Below are 22,807 nucleotides of genomic sequence, written 5' to 3' on the forward strand. Positions count from 1 at the left end.
CATGTGAGAGTGAGAGAGAGAGAGAGAGAGAGAGAGAGGGTGGCGGCACTAGGTTTTTGGCGACTTCACTGTGGCATTAGGGTTTTGATCCCAAGGTGGATATACCATGAAGATTTTTGAGGAATTGTGACTTGTGTCTATGAGACACCAGCCAACTTTCTTTATAATAGAATGATATGAGGTACAAGTACAATAATGCCCTTAGCGCAACACTAGAGAAAACCCTAAGAAAATTCTACCCATAGATCCATATTACAACAATAACACCAACTGCAAACGATATGTTAGGCCTACTTAAAATAAGATTGATGAGTTTCCCAATCCATATTCTATGTTGATGCTTGTATGCAAAGTGCTTATCGTCACAAACTCCAAGTTTTTTTTATGAGGATCCATTGGGGTATCAACCAGTTTAGAACCAGTTGAGAAGAGAAGACCCAGAGAATGATTTGGCAGTTTGGCTTGTCTTGAATGTCCGAGGCTGTTGTTTATTTATAGAGAGGATGGCAAATACAAATAAGGTATGTTAGCTAAGGCTGAGTCACATGCCTTATCCTAACATACAGATACGATGAACCTAGACATAGTCTAGTCAACTCTTTATTCTTAGCACTCCCTCTCAAGTTGGTGCATAAATATCTCTCATGCCCAACTTGAATACAATAGGATGGAATGACTTAGAAGTCAAATCCTTCGTGAATACATCAGCTAATTGGTTCTCGGAGGTGACAAACGGGATGCAGATTGTGCCTTGTTCAAGTTTCTCCTTGATGAAGTGTCTGTCAATTCAATATGCTTGGTTTGTTCATGCTAAACTGGGTTATGGGCTATATTGATTGCTGCCTTGTTATCACAGTAGAGCCTCATAGGTTTTTCAACTGTCACTCCCTGATCGCCAAGTAATACTTTGAGCTAGATAAACTCACATACACCTTGTGTCATAGCTCAATAGTCAGCTTCCGCACTAAATTAGATCTGGATACCACTGGTTGCTTCTTGCTTTGCTAGGTAACTAGATTCTCTCCAAGGAATGTGCAATATTTTAAAGTAGAATCATCAATTGAACCAGCGCAGTCAGCATCGGTAAAGGATTCCAATTTCAGATGGCTATTGTTGGAAAATAAAATGCCATTTCCTGGTGTTGATTTCAAATACCTCAGAATTCGTTATACGACCTCAAGGTCAAAAGTCTGTGGGTCATAAGCAATATCTATCCGAGTATGGGAGAGGTATATCAATCTTCTTACGAGATGTTGATAGCTCTCCTTATGTACCGAATCTCCTCCTTTGCAGCTGAGTTGGTGATTAACTTCAATAGGAGAATCAGCAGGTTTACAACCAAGCATACTTGTCTCACTGAGAAGGTCTAGGACATACTTTCTTTGGGAAATGAAAATACTCTTGTTAGACCAGGCTACTTCAATCCCGAGGAAGTATATGAGAGGTCCTAAATCCTTGGTCTTGAACTCTGTATCCAACTGCTTTTTTAACACACAGATTTTTGCATCGTCATTGTTTGTTATCACTATATTATCAACATAGACGATAAGGGCAGTAACCTTTCCATCCTTGTGTTTGACAAAACAAGGTGTGATCAACATGGCTTTGCTTGTACCCAAACTGTTGCATAGCCTTCTAGAAACTACCAAACCAAACCCAAGGTGACTATTTAAGACCATAGAGGGATTTACGTAAACGGCACACCTTACCAGCTATAGATGATGATGCAAAGCCTGGAGAATTATCCATGTACACCTCTTCTTTGAGATCACCTTTAAGGAAAACATTTTCAACATCCAGCTGTTGGAGATTCCATCCAAGATTTGCTGCACAAGATAGCAATGCTTGAACAGAATTTATTTTTGCAACAAGAGCAAATGTGTCTTAATAGTCGATGCCATAGATCTGGGTAAGCTTTTGGCAACCAGCCTTGCCTTGTATCTCTCAATGGTTCCATCAGCCTTTTGTTTTACAGTGTACCCATTTTACACCTACTGATTTCTTCCCTTCAAGATGAGGAACAAGCTCTCAAGTATCATTCTTCTCAAGGCCTGCATTTCCTCTACCATAGCATTCTTCTACTTAGGGTTGGTGATTGCTTCTTTCCAGTCCTGTGGAATAGACATAGAGGACAAAGAAGAAACAAAGGCATGATAGGAAAAGATATGATTCATAGGAGACAAAATTAGAAATAGGGTGTTTGGTGCAAATTCTAAACAAGAAACAAAGGCATGATAAGGAAAAGATATGATTCATAGGAGACAGAATTAGAAATAGGGTGTTTGGTGCAAATTCTAACTCCCTTCCTAATAGCAATAGTAACATTTTCATCAGATGAAGAAGAATTACCTGATGTATGTGATAAAGAATCTAAATCAGGGAGCACAAATGGACATGGTGGATGGGAGATGGGCTGCTTTTCCTTCCGTTGAGAATAAGTGAGTGGAGCCCTTTTTTCCACTAGTGCCAGTGGAACTTCAGGTCTCTCTCCCTCTCCACTGGTAGTATCAGAGGGTTCAATTGGACCATTATCTGTCCTCTCCCCCCTGAATTTGAACAATGTCAATAACCACAGGACTAGGGAGGATCTCACTAAAAGGAATCTCTTCCTCAACACTCTCCCCCTGAAGGGATGACTAGTAATTCAACTCAATTTCATGAAAAGTGACATCCATGGTGATAAGTAAGCGGCGGGAAGGAGTGTGATAACATTTGTAACCCTTCTGAGAAGCAGAGTATCCAAGGAAGATACACTGGAGAGCTCTCAGATCTAATTTTGATCAAGAGGGAGATGAATTATGAGTGAAGTAAACACAGCCAAAAACTCTGGGAAGGAGATGAGGCAAGGGAGGGGTCCGGAAGCAAACTAACAGGTGTTTTGAGGTCAAGGACACTGAAAGGGACCAAGTTAATGAGGAAAGCAGCAGTAACGAAAGTATATGCCCAATAGAATTTAGGAACATGGATGGTAAACATCAAAGAGCAATTGACTCCAAGAAGATGTCAATTCTTCCTTTCTGGGATACCATTTTGTTCTGAGGTACGAACATACGTGATCTGGGACTAGATGCCATGTGTGTCAAGATACTAAAGGAAATGGCCATCAATATATTTAGTCTCATTATCGCTCCGTAAAATCTGAACCTAGTCATTGATCTGAGTTTGGATCATGGTATGAAAGGACCGGAAATAGGAAAATGTTCCATATTTTGTCCGAAGAAGGTAGACCCAAGTTAAACAAGTACAGTTATCAATAAAGGCGATAAACCATTTGAACCCCCAAGCAACAGTCTGAGAAGGACCCCATAAGTCAAAGTGGATAATAGAAAAAAGGAACATTACTTTTATTATCATTAGGAGAATAAGGGGACCGAGTGTGCTTTGCGAGTTCACATATATCGCAAGTAAACCTGTCCCGAGTACAATGCTTTCTTTATTAGCGAAACAAATAACTTAAAACACAAAATTAGGGATGACCACGACTGCAATGCCACTAATGCAACTAAGTAAGAGCATTATTTGCCCGAGGAGTGTGAGTTGGGACTATAGGAGGTGTAGTAGTGAGATCTGGATCCAGATAATACAGCCCATCACGAACCCTACCATATCCAATTGTTACTTTCGTCACCAGATCTTGAAAAACACAATGAGTGAAGTAGAAATGAATAACAACAATTAAGGTCAACGGTGAGACGATAAATAGAAAGTAAATTAGCACAGAGGTTAGGGACATGGAGAACTGATGACAGGGAGATGGTAGGAGAGAAAGAAACAGAACCTTTACTAGAAATAGTAGACAAGGACCCATCAGCAACTCGGACCTTGTCCTTACCCGAACAAGGGAGATAGGTACGAAACATGTCTGAGGAGCTAGTCATATGATCTGAAGCCCTAGAATCAAGGAGCCAAGAAAGACAAGAATGAGAGGAAACATGAAATATACCTGATTGGGCTAGATTAGAAGCAAGTGTAGTAGAAGATGCTATGGTAGAGCGTATCGTACCAAGCTGTGCTATCATGCGCTAGAGAGCAACCAGCTGTTCCGAAGAAAACGGAGAGGGTGTAACAAAGGATGAATTATCAGTCATCTCGGAGAGATGAGCTTGAGGCCAAGCCTTGTTTCCCACCACGCCCACCTTTAGAGCGACCATGAAGCTTCCAACAGGTTTCTCTGGTGTGGCGAGGACGCGCACAATAATTGCAATTTACCAGATCTCCTGCAAGAGGACCAAGTTTAGTGCTAGAACCAAAATGGTCTAAGGTCTGGAGAATCTATGGAGTAGTAACAAGAGCTGATCGAGTGGGGGCATCATAACAGTCAACAGAGCGACGATGTTCCTTATGTTGAACCATATTATAGGCTTGGAGCAGTGTAGGGAATGTATCTCTACCAAGAACCTGAACACGGAGCTGATCGTACTCCAGATTCAAACCAATAAGGAAGTCATAGACCCTTTTCCATCTCACGCTCAATTTGGAATGTAGCATCATCAGTAGTGCAAGCCATGGGAACAGGGTGATAAAAGTCCAATTGCTGCCACAAAGCATTAAGGGCAGAATAGTATGCAGAGAGAGACAAATCCTGGGTTGTTTCACAAACTAGACAACGAATCTCGTAAATCTGGGCATATGTTTGTTGAACAACATCCCCTAATTCCTTTGTAGAGTTCAGAAGGTCAAAGCTGGGACTGATGGATTGGTCTATAGAATTTAGCAGGAATGACATAATAAGTGTGTCATTGGCCAACCAGGTATTTTTTGCCGACGCCTCGGTTGGCATCGAAGCGTCACCAATAAGATACCCCAAAAAAAGGTTGCCTCAAATAGTAAGACGGCAAGCCTGTGACCAGGCAAGGTACTTAGTCCCATTCAACTTTATGGGTCTCGCCTGGAGAGATGGCTGGTGGTGAGGAGTCCCAAGACGACTCAACTCACCACCCCTAGGTCCTCCCAGGGAGTTCCAATACTTTCTGTCATAGAGCTGAGAAACAAAGCACAACAAAAGAATGGGAGGTGATTAATACCTCATTGGTAGAGCATCACACAATAATAAAAAACCAAGAAGTAGCTTGAGATGATATGATAGGACCAAGGGGATTGTGATGAAGGCTAGTGGGGGGCCATTGCAGGGCCAAGCAAAAGTAGCAAAACCCATGGTTGGGGCCTAGGTGGAAGGCAGTAGAAGCCCTGGTTGCGGTTGGCGATAGCGGCAAGAGCCTTGGCAGGGCTAAGCGGAGTAACAAGGGCCTCAATAAGGGCCAAGCAGGGGCCAAACGGGGTCAGAGGGCCTAGGCGGATGGCTTAGAGGTCAGGCAAAGAGAGTTGGGGCCTAGGCGAAAGGCACGGGGGCCATATGTGGTGGTCATGGTGCAAGCGGAGAGTGGTGGTCAACAACGGTAGTCAGTGATGGTCTACGGCGGTTAGTGTGGCACGACACGCTTTAGAACATGTTTAGTCGACCATGCTTGATCGAGTAAAGGAGGCTAAAACCTCGGCGGCAGCCGGTGATTCGAACCTCCTAACGATGAAGAAAAAAAATACCCAAAATATTGAGCTCTGATACCAACTTGAGAAGAGAAGATCCAAAGAATGATTTGGCTTGTCTTGAGTGACAGGGGTCATTGTTTATTTATAGAGAGGATGGCAAATACAAATAAGGTATGTTAGGTGAGGCTGAGTCACAGGCCTTATCCTAACATATAGATACAAATAAACCTAGACTTAGTCTAGTCAACTCTCTTTATCCTTGATAGAACCTAACATGTCATTCTCTGACAAAAGATCAAGCACATATTTCCGTTGAGACAAACTAATACCCTTCTTGCTATAAACAGCCCCAATTCCTAGAAAATATCTGAGAGCACCCAAATAGAAGTTAATTGAGAACCTCCTGCTCTCTCTGTGTCTCTCTCTCTCTCTCTCTCTCTCTCTCTCTCTCTCTCTCACACACACACACACACACACTCCTCTGTGTGTGCAATTGCAAATCGGGCAAAAGAGATCTCTTTCAAGAAACTGATCTTGATGATCTTCCCTTTTGAACCACGTGGAAGGAATCTTTAGGCAAACTCATCATTGAATGGTAAACCTTCCCCTTGAATTTGCCACATCTGAAGGTTTGGATCTCATTAGTCATTTCTATTGTATGGCCCATAATGTTTGGACGTTTACCCTCGTTTCATCAACTGCTAAATTGAAGTTAATAAGGTTGAATTTTCAAATAAAATTTCAAAGCTACATATCTCCACTTGGGTAAATGGATTAGGCTGTAACTTGTGCTTGATGAAATGGTGATGATGTGGAAGCATCTTCTCACATTTGGGTGCCCAATAGGTAAACCTGAAGGACTGTACCAAGTGTCAAAACTTTCCATGTGGCAGACATGGATAGACGTGAGAAGGTCCAAGATATAGAGGGCTCCACACTGATCCCACTGGTCAATTTTTTGTCCCAAATGAGTATGGGAAATGCCTCAAAAGTAAGTCCAATGTTTCACTCAAATCATCTCCAATTAATGGGGGGTGCATTACATATATAAAGACCTAATTCCTAAATTGACTCATAAAAGGACTCTTAATTATACTCACACACTCAGTAAGTAAATAAACTCAAAACAAAACTTTATCTAACTATTAAGTATCCTAATCTAAATCAAACACTTAACTACTAATTCCGTGTACTAACTTTATCCCCACTTGATGGGCTTATCAATTAGGCTCATTATAATGAAACCCAAAAAAATAAACGGCTTAACCTATAATATAACTACCCAAAGGTCAATTTCAGCCCATTGGACTGCCAACTGCTCCTTGGAGGCATTCTAAACTTACATATTGGCATCAATACGGGATTAGTGTCTAATGCAACTGCATCACATTGAAAAGATTTGGGGGCAATTTCCTAGATCTACTAGATAAGAAAAAGAATTACAAAATGAGTAGGTTTACAAGAAAAGTAAGTGTAAAACAAAGTCAAACCTACATGCTTTGTAAATAATTTTCTTATCTCGTAGATCTAGACAATTTCCCCAAAGATTTATACACCCCCTTATTTCCTTCAAATAAATAAAATCAACTTTTTGGGTTTTTATCACTGAAGTTATTTTTGTACTTTAGGTGCCTTTAGTTATGCCTGTTTTCTCTCTTATTATTTTATTCAGGATTTCATTGCCTAAGCAAGTCCTTACTTGAGGATAATCCATTGCCTTAGTGTCACTTGGAGGCCTTTTATGGTTCATTGTCATGGTATTAGAAATATCAGCATACCTGGTGTGTTCAGTCTGGCATTTTGTCTACACTGGCTTGTAATGTTTCTAGAAATACCATTGAGTATTCTAGGAGTTCTTTTTCTTCTCATCTTATGTTTTTCACACTGTACCATAGGTTGTACTTGTGCTGCATGGTTTTGGAGCTCAGAGGCAGTTGATTCAAGGACTCAGTCAAGAGATGGAGGGGCCATTACTTTGAGCTACAAAAAAAGAAATCCACTTAATGCAGATCTGTTTGGTTCTATTTGCTATACGTTTCAACATGGGAAGTTCAGGAAACTATTTGGTGACCTGACAAGGGTAGATACCCGCCTTGACATTTGTTCAGGATCAGCATTTGCTAGAAAGGCTGTTGATGCAGCTGCCAACATCTTAAGGAATTCTCCAGTTAAACGGGAGTTGGATCCACTTGCTTTGCCAAGGCTTAATTTAATCTTCCAACAGCAGGTATTGCTATTTATCACCACCCTTTTATTTTAACTTATGATGCAAGGTAGTATTTTGGCAAGATTTGTATGAAAGCTATTCCACATGCATTTTTAAATTTTTATAAATGTGATACATTGATATTTTGAGGGGGGAACTGTATAGCCACCGCCCAATCTAATTGTCAGTTTTGAGCTAGAAGATCTTGGTGTCCTCCAGTTGGTGCATCTAAATCCCCTGATAAGTGCCTTTGTATGGCCATGGCACAAAGGACAACATGCCATTTTGATGTAGCGATATCATAGTACTTAATTAAACCATAATATCAATTACATATAGTTTAAGACTCTGTTTGGTATGCATTCTAGGTTGATTTTGCATTCTTGGACAATAAAAACAACTGTGTTTATCATCCGACAATGCAAAATTGACCAAGAATGCATACCAAATGCAGCCTAGGTTTTGTGCTTCACATATTTGCATGTTATTGCTTCTGGATTAAGAATGTGAGTAAATGCGACTGTAAGATGACAATTGCATAGGTGGGGGAATAAAGTACTACATTCACATCCTATACTGAACTAATGTTGCACTTTAATTGATGACATCTGTATATACTACATAAAGGGTCTTCTAAGCCACTGATCCTATCTTTTATGGTTGAGCTTAATTCCTTTTATCCTGTAACCATTCAAGAGGATGCATTATTAGATTGTATAGCAACTGCTATGGGATAAGTTAATCTCACCATTTCATGTAAAAGTTGGACTCAACAATACATAGAATCAATTTTCATTGGTGCAAGAGCTGTAGCCTAACCCTTTTTCTCAATATTGCGATTGTTTTGTTTTGTTCTGTAGGTTGCAGGTCCAATAGTCTTTCGGGTAGATTCAAAGTTTTTGCTGGATTCCTCATCCATTAAACATGGCCCATTTATAGAGGACATCAGGTACAGCTTGAATTACTCTCTGAGGCTTCTACGTTCTGGTAAAGTTGTAGCTTGGTATTCTCCGAAGAGGAAAGAAGGAATGATTGAGTTACAACTTTTTGAATTCTAACACTCATTTTGAGAATTTCTAAGGGGAGCAAAGGAGCAAATCCAGACGCAATTTTTCTTTTTCTGTTTTCTCCTTTTCTCTTTCTGTTTTTCCCTTAATTTAATCAACTGAATTCTACTTTAAATGAGATGCGGCTTATTCATGGTTTGCTGTTGTAGCTTTTCTTTGCTAGTGAATTATTTCTGTGTTTCATCAAAAAAAAATATTTTGTTCGAGCCCAGAACCTCTTGTTTGCTAGTTACAACAGTAAACATTCCAGTTGAGCTATGATCTTAGAAACAAGGGCAGGTTGTAGGTAGATGTAACAATAGACCTGGCAACTCAATCTTTCTCGTCTTCTAATCCTAGTAACCTTTTTGAGTAGTTGATGGGTAAAATTAAGTATGATCTGAATGTGCTCATCCTGAAGCCTGGGATCTACCATTGGGTGGTTCATTACTCCTCCAACCGAAGATTTCCATTCAGCCAAGAAACATTGCAGCCTGGTTAGCTATATGTCTGGAAAACTTTCAAAAATGAGGTTTTGGCCTTGGTTTGGGTTCCATGTCAGGATTTTGATTGGACTGAATCAAGGGAAAAAGAACATTGCCTGGTCTTGTGGATCCTGTACCCAAATGCAGGAGTGTGCAAAATTGTGCCCCACCCCCTAAAATAACAAATCTCACCCATGTTGATGTCCCTACATGCATTCCCATTAGCCCTCGTGCTGGTGCAGGTCCCACATGACCATGCAGCGATGTCTTACCCTTTAATCAAATACCCTTTCTTAAGCACTGTTCTACCACTTAACAAACTATTTTTGGCTAAAATTTAATATGTAAGGGACCTTGGGGGTGTCTTTATCACATTGCAATATATACTTGGGCCACCAATGAGGCCTTACCATATGTGCCTCAGCCTTATAATTGAATTTCAGAAATCTCACATGCTATTGCTAACTAAAACTGGCTAACATTTATGAGTAGTGAGTTTTTGTACTTCATTTGTAGTGGCCATCAAAAGAAAAGAAAGAACTAAAATGCATTCGGAAAGAGTGGGGTAGGGATCATTGCAATTATGGATTAAAAGTCTCTAATTCCTTCATCTTGCGGTGCCTTGTAGTTCGCTTTTGAGAGCTCGATACGTGGAAGATGCTTCATTTAATGGTGCGAGTTCGATTGACCCAGTTTTTTTTTCCTTCTCAAGTTTAACACCGTTGAATATCGTATCTTCTACGTGTCGAGCTCTCAAGCCCGAACTGCAAGGCACGGGCTAGATTAAGGTACTGCAGAAGATTTTTTTTCCCTGCCATTAGTGGGTCAGAAAAATGATAATTACTCTCATGAGATGAAAGGTGAACACAAGGCAATGGTAGAATGTAGAAAAGAGAAGTGGTGCCTGGCGGAAGAGTAGGATAGTGACACTTCGACTAACCCTCCATCAGACACAAGTGTCTATTCCCTCTCCATTACGTGGCTTTCCATTAGAAGACTAACTGATCGATGCATGCTTAAAGAACATGCAAAGGGTTGAGCTTTCAATTGCCTTGCTTGTCCGAGTAAGGAAGGAAGCACAGAAAGGAAGAAAAATCAAGAAAGAAAGAAACCATGGAGGATTCGGTGGTAGATCCACATGAGAAGATGAGAGCAAGGGATGTAGAGAAAGTGGCTACGGGCAAGCAAGCTCCACGCCCACCTCATGACCCTGCCTCCATCTCCCAATCTCCTCCTCCATCTGATGATACCCTCATCAAGGTTCCTCTCTCTCTCTCTCTCTCGCTGTTTGTGTGTCACTGAGGCCATACATTTTGTTTGTTGGTCAGGTGGTAGAGTTGAAGACTGCTCCCAACGATGTTCGTTTTCCCTGCACCAACCAAACACGCCATTGTTATGCACGTTACATCGAATACCACAAGTGAGCTCTTCTCTTCTCTCTCTCTCTCTCTTTCTCTGAACTGAACTGGAGGTTAAAAGTGAGGAGTGATATATTGTTGGCTCAGGTGTGCTAGAGCTAAGGGGGGTAATACACCTGAGTGTGAGAAGTTTGCTAGTTACTATAGATCACTTTGTCCTGAAGAATGGGTAAGCAATTGATTAGACCAATCTCTTCTTTTGGTAACTAAATTTATGGAAATTAAAGAAGTAAATGTCTTTAATTTGGTTTGGTGAGTGATGATTTATGTGTTTTAAATGGTTCAGATTCTGAGGTGGAACGAACAGGTTGAGCTTGGAATCTTTCCTGGTCCTCTTTGAGATTCTCTTCATCATCTCATTTTGCTTGTGTTTAATCACTTTCTGTAAAAAATTATGTAAATATTGTAAAGGAAAACAATGTTCTACTACTCTTTCCCTGATTGTATCTTAGAATTGTTCTTGCTCTTTAGTTGATAAAGTAATTTAAATATATTAATTAATAAGGAGAATAAATAATAGAGAGGGCTGGACATGAAGGGTTCCTTTTCCTTCTCCTCGTAACTCTGGAGATGGAGTTCTTCAATCCTCGATGCGTAGTTAGAAGACTTAGGCAGTGTTTGGTATGCATTCTTGGAATGCATTCTAGGTCGATTTTGACATTTTAATATGGTATCAGAGCTATCGAATTTACTATGTTAACAATATATATGTTATTGGTGAGGCTTGATTTCAGCTTAATTCAAGAAATATTGTTGATTCGTAAGGAGGTCTGTACTGTGAGGGTTTTGTAATTTCTTCACCAGAATAGTGGAAGTTCTTGTTATCGCTCTGTTGTAATTCATCTTGGGTAAATCACGTAAATTTGTGTATTGGATTTATGATCTCTTTATTTTTTTTTTCTTTTCTTTGTTAATCGTTGTTCTGGTAAGTTATTAATTCTTAACAGATGTGTCCAGTCACCCAAACAAAAAGCAATTTGGATCCTCTACTACCGAGCTGCCCGGTAGGACCGTGCTATCCAGACACGGTGTTGTGCATAATGTCCACCTTATCCCTGTCCAAACGCCTTGCCCGAGTGGGGGTAAGGCGATCACTGCGCACAGCACCGTGTTTGGGCAGCACGGTCCTACCGGGCAGCTCGACCGTAGAGGATCTGGATCCAAAAGACAAAAAGCCGGCATATCAGTATATCACATGTATAATCACTTAATAAAGGGTCAACAAGTGATGGCGTGTGTTGGGAATAATTTTACATTAAAAAACTCACATTGTAAGCCCCCGAATTCCTTCATATGCTAATTAGGTCTCTCCACTTAATTTTTCGTTGAAATACTCTTACTAAATCCTAACCCTAAATTTAGCTTTTTCCCAATAATGGTAGCCCAATCAAGGCTTCTAATATTGATATAAATATATTAAAAGCATAATGTAGAAAAATGTCTCTTCCATGGCGGCCATGTAATTTTGCTTGGTGACATAGGATGTTGGTGGTTATTTCGACCATTAGATGGAAATGGTGATGTTTAGTTTGGTTGGATGTAAAATTTGACCAGTGAGGGAGGAACCATTAGCTCAACATATCCTCAAAATTTGGGCCACATCTAATATGCCACGAGTTAGATCAGTTTATTTGGTTGGTCATACTTCACCTATACACTACATGGTCGCGCATGAAACATGGTCAATAATTCAGCTAGTTGTTGGATAAGTGTTGACTGTGTTACACACACCACTATGTGTGATTATGTTTCAACTTTTTTTTTTTAATACAGTCCACACTTCCCGACTGAGAGTATGTGTCAGTAGAAAAAAAAATCAAACTATTGAAAGGGAAAAAGAACCCTGCACCTAAACATAAGAACGCACATGTGAAATGATCGCCTCTGTTCGAGAAATAAAAAAAATCTTATTCATATTGATGCCTCTGCATGCATTTTTCTCATTGGCCTTCGTGTTGGACTGCCACATTGTGTGATGCTTTGCCTAGACATCGGAAGGACGAAATGATCATCTCACCTCCTGTAAAATGGAAAATTCCACCCTTTGTTGGAAGCCCTTATCTATTTGGTAGGGGTGTAAATTTGGCACTATCAGCCCGTGCCCGCCCTGAATCCGAACATGGCTTAGATTGCATTTTTCAATCTTGAAGCAGGTTAGGGTTGAACTTTTTGGGGCTTGGATCAAGGTCGGTCTGGGCCAAGGTTGAGGCTTTGGGTAAACCCAACTCGACATGTGCTAGGTTATGCTTTACAATTTATTTGTTAATAATTTGTAATGTCTAATTATCTGTTGGTTTATAAAAAAAAAAGGTTACTTATCTATTGAACGAAAAATATTTACAATTTTAAGTTTGGGCTAAGTTTCTTAACTCAAAGAAAAGTGTAATAGTCACTTGAATATAAAACAAACCAATTCCCAATCACATGTGTCTCATTTTTTAAATGCATAGGATGCTGTAAATGGCAAAAATTAAGGTCAATTAGGCCAACCTGACCCAACCCGACAGACAAATTGAGTCTGGGCTGAGATATCTTAGTCCGACCTAGGACTGGGTTGAGCTAGGATTGAGCTAAGAGGACTCAAGATTGGATTAGGGTTTTAAAAATTCGGTCCAACCCGGCTTTGTTTCACCCTAGATATTTGGTGAGAAAGAGAGAAAAGCAGCCCGGCCAATAAAAGCGGGAAGATGGGCTCTATTTGATTCTAATCTAACAGTTAAGAATGAACCGCCACTTATGAGTGGCCCCAGTTCGCTTGCGCGTACCTTAACCGAAAACCAAGTAAGAACGAGGTAGTCTTGACGAAACCTCGGACTCGGATTTAACCGTGGTTAACTCCACACCACGTCACCACTCTCATTTTCCAATATGGCTTATATCGTCTCTTTTTTCGTTTGATCGTGACGTCAATTCGCCCTTTTATATAACATCCAAACTGAAATTCTCGCGTCTTTAAAAATTCTTTCTCTCTTTGTTTCCTTCTTCCTCTTCTTTACCCTTCTCTCTCTCTCTCCCTCCGAATCTCTCCTTCAAACCCTAACCCCAAAACATAACCAGTCTCTCACATCTCTACATCTATAGCCCTAATTCGGACTGTCTTTAACCCTAATTCAATCGTAGGCAGAGAGATCCATGGCCGCTCAGACGGTTGTAAACAATCTCTACGAAACGGCTTCACAACCTGATACGGGTGGCGACGCTTACACCTTCCTCGAGTTCAACACCCAAGGCGATGATTACGATTATCCTGAATTCCATGAGCTTTCGCAGCCGATCAGGTCTTCGGTTTGGCCTTCTGCGTCTGATTCGGTTGCTGACCCTTCTGATCGTGGTGCCGATCTCCAAGCCGAGAGTGGTGGCACTGTCTCTGTTGCTTCTGGTAGTGCTTCCAAGGGTAAAGGTGGTGGTGGTAGCAGTAGCGGCGGAAGTAGTAACCAGGCTGCGGTGGATGCCCTAGCGGCGGGAATGAGTGGTCTGAACTTTGAGGAAACAGGTGATGATGAGAATTATGAGTATGGGAAGGGTGATTTCACGGAGCATGCTTGTCGATACTGTGGGGTTCAGAACCCGGCTTGTGTTGTGCGTTGCAATGTTCCTTCTTGTCGTAAGTGGTTTTGTAACTCGCGGGGCAACACTTCGGGGTCTCATATCGTCAATCACCTGGTGCGTGGAAAGTCGAACTCTTTTAATTATTGGTTTTTTTGTACTATTTATTTGCTGATTATTTGCTCTGAATGAATCATCTAGGCAACCCTTCCTTTTTGTTCGTGTTCTTCTGATTGGGTTAATCAAACTTGAACTTTGAATTTTTAAGGATGAGCTTAAGCCTCTGAAAAACACTTAAGTTATGAATACTTTGACTGTGTTCACAGTGCTGTTGTACTATTTTAGCGCCCTACAAAATGTTCTGTTCATACTCTTTTCTTGGCCCAATTGCTTTTACGGTTGCCATTGTTTATCAAAATTTGCTTCACTAGATTAAGAAAAACAAAAACTTTGTCTTCATTGTATTTTATGTAAAACAACAAACTTGGAAATATTTAGAGTTGTGCCCTTTTACTTTGGGATTTTCCATCTGACAACTATGTCAATATCCCAAATCCATTGGCATCACTCTTCAAACAACCCCCAAGTTGAAATAAAATAGGGTATGAATCATTAAAACATTTTTTTTACATATTTTATTATTGATACGGTAAAAAAACTCGGATTTTATAGTCACCTATTAAAAGTTTTAAATATGGTTAATTTAAAATAAAAATAAAAAATAAAATCCTAAGTTCTCAACCATGATGGAGCAGTAGGATCGCAGGTCGACCTAACCTGATGACCTGAAGAGTTTAGGTGGTTCTATCGGAATCATGGCAGCATTAGACTGAGGACTGAATAGTTGTGTTGCCACTTGACAACATAGTACCATATTACACCACATGGGGGTCATGGAGGCATATGCGGAGGACTTGGTCTGAAAGAGAGGTAGAGGTGTTTTGTTTTCTCATGGGTTTTTTAAAGCTCAAAGCGAATATCAGAACAAATTCCACCTACCTGAAACCCTCAAAGGGCCTAAATCGTGTCATTGTCTCAATAAAATACAGACCCTAAAGGCCTAAATCCGTTGCGTAGAAGCAGGACTGGTAGAACCGCAGGTCGCCCTAACCTTTCCCCCCTTCATCTTCTCCATCTCTGACAGCCAATGCAACCTGGTCTATTCACCGGACATTGTGATATTTTGACAACTTGAGTTAAGGTCCATCTCCAATAGTCCTTGACGCTGCTATTTCTGCAAGTCGAGTAAGTTCTTTGTTTCCATCTACAAGCTTCATGTGATCCCCTGTAGAATGCACTCAAGTAGGATCAATTGGGAACGGATCTGAATACTGCAACTCAAAGAGAGAGAGAGAGGAAATTTTGAAAAGGAGGTAAAAGCAGTGATAATGTAGCCTTTTGCATTGGAATGTGGATTCCCTTTGAGATCCTCTCCCACATGTGACCCTGTAGAATACTTTTAATATGCAAGAACTATTTTACCGTAGGATTGCTTTCAACTTCATGGGTCCTGCATAGGTACTTTTAAGCTTAAATTCCAACTACATGTGTGATGCATATGCCCGTATTTTAGCTTCTAGGAAACCGTATTAAACATGTACCGTATTATTGCTGTATGCGTTTTATTTCGCTGCATTATTGCCCTATGTGTTTTATTGCGCTGGATTATTGCCGTGTAGTCTGTTTAATTAACGTGCATGTCCATATCCTTTTGATTGTCATTCCTGAACTTAATATGGCACAGTAGGGTACAAATATGGAAGTTAGGCAGAAGCATTACTATTGAAATCAATCAGATCAATATCTGTTGGTTACAGATTTATAGGTTCAAATTTTGAGTCCTTATCACATCATCAGCTTCTTCCTTTATGCTCGATTTGGGCTTACGGGTTTGGCAAGAGTTGACTTGGAATGGGGTTCTAGTGCAGAATCGATCTCAAACCAGGGAAGAACCTTGGGCGATCAATTGCAACAGGATCACATATAGGGACAAACCAATATTGATAACAGAATTTTCTAACACTTCATTTTAATGTGTATATGAAAGGAGAAGTAAAAGGGATATGACCTAGAATCACCAGTAGGCCTGCTTGAAGGGCATCACCACCAATCCCAACCTATTGCTTCACCACAATATGGTTGAAGCTGCATCACCAGTCCAAGGAACAACATCACAGCTGACCCAAAGGGGCAATTTCTCAATCACTCAAATGGTTGGAGGCTGTGCATCATTTGCTTGATTTATAATGTGTTGTATTTGAATATCATTATCTCTAAAAATAAGCAACTCTCATAGAAAGAAGATCTAATTGCGATTACACAAAAATAAAATCAAAATAGGATTACTATTGACTTAACAACTAAATCTATTACAAAATAGAAACTAAAGGAATAGAAGATCTAACTGAATATTCCAGCCAACAATCTTCTAGATTATCTCCCCTCCACACAAATTACCTAGGGTCCACTCAAATCTTCATTCAATATTCTAGAATATCTTCCATGCAAATCTCCTCCAAATCTAGTAAAGCAAACAATAAACATCAAAATAAAAACTAATTACGTAATCCCACATGGAACGCAAATCACTAATATTTGGGCTTATAGGATTGGCCCATTATAATAGTATACCCAAAAACACTGAGCCCATGGTAGGGATTTGGGCTTATAGGATTGTTTTATTACAATGGTAAACCAAAAAAAAAAAATTTAAGCCCATGGCCCATATAACCCATTGGGTGCTAAAATTAATCCTAACTTAAACAGAACTTGAACAATAGGTTTAGTTGGACCCAATAAACTAAACCAAACTGAAAACAAGCCGCCCATCTTCTCTTTTTCTGTAATTATGCATCTACTCTCCGTGTCTTAAAAAAACTAGTCCACCAGTTTTGGAGTGATGTAGAATTAGATCCGCATGATCATCCTTTAGTTGGAAGTAGAATGCAGCAACCATCGATTTCATCTGTCGTCAGCTCTGATACCAAATAATACAGACTCAATCTCGAACCAGGGAAGAACTAGTGGGAGATCAATTGCAACAGGATCGCACAAAGTGACAAACCAATATTGATAACAGAATTTCTAACACTTTTTTTAACATATGAAAGAAGAAATAAAAGGGATATGGCCTAGAATCACCACTAGGCCTGCGGGAAGGGCATCACCACCAATCCCAACCTATTGTTTCACCACAATAGGCTGGAGTTTCATCACCGTCGTCCAAGGATCAACATCCGAGGTAAAAGCCAAGTTTCTCAATCACCATTCAAAATCATTAGAGGCTATGCGTCTTTTGCTTTATTTATAATGTATGTTGTATTACAAAATAAGTATCTCTAAAAACTAGCAACTCTTCTATAAAAAAGATTTAATTGCTATTACACAAATAAAACCAAAAAAGCAACTCCTAGATTGCTATTGACTTGGCAACTAAATCTATTACAGAATAGAAACTAAAGGAGTAGTAAATTTATCAGAATATTACAGCCAGCACTCTTCTAGGTAATCTCCTCTCGACGCAAATCACATGGGTCCCACACAAATCTTCATTCATTCTTCTAGAATATCCTCCATGCAAATCTCCTCCAAATGTTGTACTGAAAACAAAGAATAAACACCAAAATAGAAACTAACTATGTGGTCCTTTATAGGACACAAATCCCTGATATTAGGGCCTATAGGATTGGCCCATTGCAATAGTAAACCTAAAAAAACTAATCCTATGGCCCATATAGTAACCCATTGGACACTCAAATTAAGCGTAACTTGACCAAAACTCAAACCATAGGGTCAGTTGGACCTGATAAACTAAACCAAACCCAAAACAAGAAGCCCATCTTCTCTTCTTGCTGGAATTGTGCATCAACTTTGTATCATAACTTAGTTGCCCTCAGTTTTCCACCAACATTGAGTGCCTTTTGGATAGCATAGGGTGTGGGCTTAATTAATGGGCAGTTCCTGGCTTGTCTTCACTCTTCACCATTACTTTAATTTTTCGGCAATTTCTAGGTAAAAAAGCTGCTGTAGTATCTTGTTTTTGTCCTGCAGTTTATAAATATGGAGGAACCTGTGAGTTGGGATACCATCTTTAGCCTTAAAATATTTCCTTTATAACCATTGTAATTCCGTCAAGCGTTCATTTTTTTTGTCCAAGAAAATGTGGTTGAGATCGTTCTTTAAGAAGAATCAGGAGATATATTATTTTTTCAATTCAAATTAAAGATCCCTGTCTCAAGGAGTTACCAAATCGATTGATTTCAATACTTGGAAGCAATCAAATACCAAATTCATTGAGCATGAAAGATGGAAGAAGATAGATAGATTTGGGTTGAGCCTCTCACCCTTTCATAGCATAGGTATCTCACTCCCTCAACTGCATCCCATTTTCATCGTCATTTTTTCTTTTCAAACCCAATTTCAATTTTTTTTTCTCATATCGTTTGCTGCTAAAATCCAGCAGCTATCCTTTATTATAATCCATTACATCCTAACCCAAATCTTCTAGAAACACTTCAAAAGAAAATCACAATAATAGTGGAAACTAATCATTGATTGCCTTCCAATTACGTAACTGAATAAATCCTAAATGGAAACAAAAACTAATTAAAATCTATGTAATACAAAGCGAATTTATAGCCAGCCCCATTAAGTTGGGATAAGGCTGAGTTTGTTGTTGTAAGAGTCCTTCATGCAAACAGCAACTGATCTTCACACTTGCATAAAGCTGGCCATGGGGCCCTCGAGATCTGGAAAATTTCCCCTTCAACTGCTGGCCGATAGCTAATATCAATTCCATATAAGCTGGGTTGATTAGGAGGGGGATGAACCTGGACAGGTTTCTGTTCTTGTCTCTCAACCACCATTGATCTACATTAACTCTCCCCATCTTTAAAAAACTCGTCCACGAGTTTGGTAGAGATGTCGAATCTGACTTGCATGATCAGACTTCAGTGGGAAGTCTCCGTCTGCTGTCCTTCTATGTCTCTGATACCAAATAACGTAGGGCTAGATCAAAGATAACCTAATCTATAGTAGGATTGTAGGTATTAGCTAACAGCTGGTTAATATTAGATTCCAGCAACACAATAACATGAAAAATTAAAAGATAAAAGATAGAAGAAGATAGATTCGGGTTGAGCCTCTCACCCTTTCATAGCATAGGTATTTCACCCCTTAACTGCATCCCACAGCCATAGTTGGTTTTTCTTTTTTTCAAACTCAAACTCAGTTTTTTTCTCAATTCTTTGGCACCTAAAATCCAGCAGCTATTTTTTATTTATAATCCATTACATTCTAAGCCAAATCTTCTAGAAACACTTCAAAATAAAATCCCAATAATAATGTCAAGGTATGTTCGAAAATCCGTATTCGATCCGCATTCGTATCCATTTAGGAGAATCCAAATCCATTCAAAAACTAATCGGATATGAATATGATAATCTTCCTATCCAACCGATTATTATCCGATTCGTTTTGCAATCCGATGGTGATAAAATGTCTGAAATATATCTGTGTCCGTCTATCTGATTAAGTTACCTTATTGGATTTTGTTTTCTTATTTTTATAATTTTATAAGTTAAGGTAATTTGATTCTTTTTCTAGATTTTCTATTGGTTTATATATATTGTTTTATGCACTGTGATACATTAAATCACATATCTATTAAAATAAATATAAGATAAAATCAAAAGTAAAAACGTAAGAAAATTAAAGACTAAGAAGAGTAGAAGAAAAGGTAGTTGTTGAACTCTCAAGGCTCAACCCTAACCCTCATTCAACAAAACGGTAAAGATATCAACGGATAGTTGAAAATTCATATTCGATCCGCGTTCCTATCCATTTAGGAGAATCGTATTCAAAAAAATCGCTATCCGGAAACTATTCGAATCCGTCTGAAAACTAATAGGATAATATTCGAATCTGTCCGAATATAATCAGATACGAATATGATAATGCCACTATCCGACTGAATTCAATCCGTTTACATCCCTATTTGCGCCTTCCAATTACAGAACTGAATAATTCCTCCTTGCAACAGAAACTGGTCTCACACTTGCCTCAATACAGCTGGCCATGGGGTCCACAAGATCTAGAACATATCCCCTCCAACTGCTGGCCGATAGCTAATATCTTTTTCAAATAAGCTGGGTCGATGGTGGGGATGAACTTGGACAGGTTTCTGTTTTCTTCTCTCAACCACCATCTATCTACATCAAATACCCCTTTTTTTTTAGGGTGGGGGGGGGGTGGGCAGGGGGTTGGATATTACTATTAGCAGTTTTCACATTTCAAGTTGGAGAGAAGAACATCTTTTATTGCTGACCTTACTCTTTTGGAACTCTTCCCTATTAACTACTGTGAGATTCAGTCTGTCCTTTGTAGATCTGCCTTGATTCTATATTTTTCTTTTGTTGATTGGATTGGTAGGTTCGAGCAAAGCACAAGGAAGTCTGCCTTCATAAAGACAGTCCTCTTGGAGAAACCATCCTTGAGTGCTATAACTGTGGATGCCGAAATGTTTTCCTCCTTGGATTTATTTCAGCCAAGACAGAGAGTGTCGTTGTTCTTCTCTGTAGGGAACCCTGTCTCAGTGTCAATGCATTGAAGGACATGAACTGGGACTTGAGTCAGTGGTGTCCTCTCATCGATGATCGTTGTTTCTTGCAGTGGCTTGTTAAGGTATGCATTTGTTATTATTATTTTGGTTTATTTTATCTGATCGATTTTCTAGTTTATTTGCGGGGGACTTCCCTGAATTGGCTAATTGTTTGCTTTGGCAGATTCCATCCGAACAAGAACAGTTGAGGGCACGCCAAATTAGTGCTCAACAGATAAACAAAGTGGAAGAACTTTGGAAAACAAACCCTGATGCCACTCTTGAAGATCTTGAGAAGCCTGGTGTGGATGATGAACCTCAGCCTGTTGCCTTAAAGTATGAGGATGCTTATCAGGTACTTGAGATCACCATAAGAAGTCATATTTTTCGAAGTTGAAATTTTAGCAGTGTTCTGGCTGTTTCCAGTGGTTAAACTAACGATTCATCTCCATTTAATTTGCAGTATCAAAATGTGTTTGCACCACTCATCAAGCTGGAAGCCGATTATGATAAAGTATGTACTTTTTTTTTTTTTTGGTTCTAATTTTCTGTTGCTCTGGATTTTAACTATTGCCTTAACATTCAAAAGTGTTTTTCGTTTTCCTTAATCTTTGGACATTTTATAGCATGACTTTTTATTTGATAAGTGTATTAGACAGCATCTTATAATTACAAATCTGTTACAGATGATGAAAGAATCGCAAAGCAAAGACAATGTCACAATACGATGGGATATTGGGCTTAACAAGAAACGCATTGCATACTTTGTCTTCCCAAAGGTGGTTAAGTCTTCTTATTGCTGCTTGTCTGTTGCAAATTTTTCTCCCTTTGGTCCCAATTAAAAAATTATATGGTCTGCAGAGCATGGATATTTTTGTCAGCACATTAATGTAGAATATGTATTGTAAGAACTGCAGTGTCCTTGTGTAGGTTTGGATATATGTACTTCAAAAGTTAATTTCTAATAAGTTTTGTATTCCCTTTGTTAGAGTTAAGAGTATTTGTTCTTTGTTTTTATTTTTCAACTTTTCTGTACTCCTATTTCTTTTGATAAGTTTATAGTATTTATTTACTGACGGTCAAATATGTTATGTGATATTGCAGGAAGATAATGAGTCAAGGCTTGTACCTGGTGATGAGTTGCGACTTCGTTATCCAGGGGATGCGACTCATCCAGCATGGCAGTCAGTGGGGCATGTGGTATGTTTAATTTATTTGTGACAAATGATTGTTAGATATTTGATTCAGGATAAGTAATAATGGGTTTCTTTTGCTGCATTTCTTTATAGGGTAATTTATATTGTTGTGCTGTTTCTTTGGGGTGCTCATTGTGTCTTAATTTTTTTTCCCAGATCAAGTTAACTGCACAAGAAGAAGTTGCTCTTGAGCTCCGTGCCAGTCAGGTAAGATCAGTTACTCTTTTATTGATTGACAATTGTAAAAGTTATCTGAAAAGGAGGAAAAACCAAAGTCAAAGTGAAAATAAAGTTATAAAGTTAAAGTAATTTAAATAAAAGTTTATGTCCCAACGAATCGCATGTAGAGATATTGATTACACACATATAGTTAATGGTATTTCATAACTAATCGATTGAGCAGCAGCTCATAGACCACCTGAAAAAGAATATTTATTATTCGATCCATATCCTGACATAAGAAGTCCAATAGGAGCAATACTTGAAATGGCAATCCATAAAAAAAACACCTATATTGAGATAGGAAGGTTCCAAAGTAGCCCAGCCTGATTGCTGGCAATATCTCATTAACGAGGTAGACATCACTCCACCATAAAACAAAGAAGGAAAAAAAAACCCTTGCAACCCCACTGCTAACATGAGATTCCCATTGATTACCTGATCTTGACCCTGTGGGGATAAGATAACCCATGCCCCCATGCCAGAAGCCAAATTGAGATTTCTTTCAATGAATTGAGGTGCCATAAACTACGTTGTCTGAAAGACTCCGCCAACCATCACGTTTGAATACTATTCTGCTTCTAATTTCAGGAAATTTGGCATCCT

The 22,807-nt window shown here is 39.3% G+C and overlaps 3 protein-coding genes and 1 long non-coding RNA gene across 7 annotated transcripts in view; 3 read left to right on the forward strand and 1 right to left on the reverse strand.

Moving 5' to 3' along the window:
• Positions 1 to 8,839, forward strand: part of LOC122664564 (protein TRIGALACTOSYLDIACYLGLYCEROL 4, chloroplastic) — a 26,987-nt gene extending 18,148 nt beyond the window's left edge. The window contains exons 4-5 of the mRNA XM_043860437.1: positions 7,383 to 7,714; positions 8,554 to 8,839. Of these exons, the coding sequence (XP_043716372.1) occupies positions 7,383 to 7,714; positions 8,554 to 8,751 (530 nt within the window). The 3' untranslated portion in view covers positions 8,752 to 8,839. The remainder of the gene's footprint in view (positions 1 to 7,382; positions 7,715 to 8,553) is intronic.
• LOC122664567 overlaps positions 1 to 18,184 on the reverse strand; it is a 21,672-nt gene extending 3,488 nt beyond the window's left edge. The window contains exons 1-2 of the long non-coding RNA XR_006333354.1: positions 18,171 to 18,184; positions 13,451 to 13,456 (exon numbers count right to left, since the gene is read on the reverse strand). This is a non-coding gene — a long non-coding RNA (uncharacterized LOC122664567). The remainder of the gene's footprint in view (positions 1 to 13,450; positions 13,457 to 18,170) is intronic.
• Positions 10,320 to 11,002, forward strand: LOC122664566 (cytochrome c oxidase subunit 6b-3-like). The gene is made up of 4 exons (XM_043860440.1): positions 10,320 to 10,484; positions 10,553 to 10,644; positions 10,730 to 10,811; positions 10,929 to 11,002. Exons 1-4 carry the CDS (start codon positions 10,338 to 10,340, stop codon positions 10,980 to 10,982), a joined length of 375 nt encoding a protein of 124 aa, XP_043716375.1. The 5' UTR covers positions 10,320 to 10,337; the 3' UTR covers positions 10,983 to 11,002.
• Positions 13,613 to 22,807, forward strand: part of LOC122664563 (regulator of nonsense transcripts 1 homolog) — a 36,361-nt gene continuing 27,166 nt past the window's right edge. For 3 of the 4 annotated variants that reach the window (XR_006333353.1, XM_043860433.1, XM_043860434.1), the window contains exons 1-7: positions 13,613 to 14,305; positions 20,618 to 20,869; positions 20,971 to 21,141; positions 21,250 to 21,300; positions 21,473 to 21,565; positions 21,891 to 21,986; positions 22,139 to 22,189. Coding sequence is in view for 3 of the 4 variants with exons in the window: in XM_043860433.1 (XP_043716368.1) it covers positions 13,775 to 14,305; positions 20,618 to 20,869; positions 20,971 to 21,141; positions 21,250 to 21,300; positions 21,473 to 21,565; positions 21,891 to 21,986; positions 22,139 to 22,189 (1,245 nt within the window). In the remaining variant the exon portion in view is untranslated. The remainder of the gene's footprint in view (positions 14,306 to 20,617; positions 20,870 to 20,970; positions 21,142 to 21,249; positions 21,301 to 21,472; positions 21,566 to 21,890; positions 21,987 to 22,138; positions 22,190 to 22,807) is intronic. The other variant, XM_043860435.1, reaches the window with a different exon arrangement.

Source organism: Telopea speciosissima, chromosome 6, assembly GCF_018873765.1.
Source record: "Telopea speciosissima isolate NSW1024214 ecotype Mountain lineage chromosome 6, Tspe_v1, whole genome shotgun sequence".
NCBI classification, from domain to species: Eukaryota; Viridiplantae; Streptophyta; class Magnoliopsida; order Proteales; family Proteaceae; genus Telopea; species Telopea speciosissima.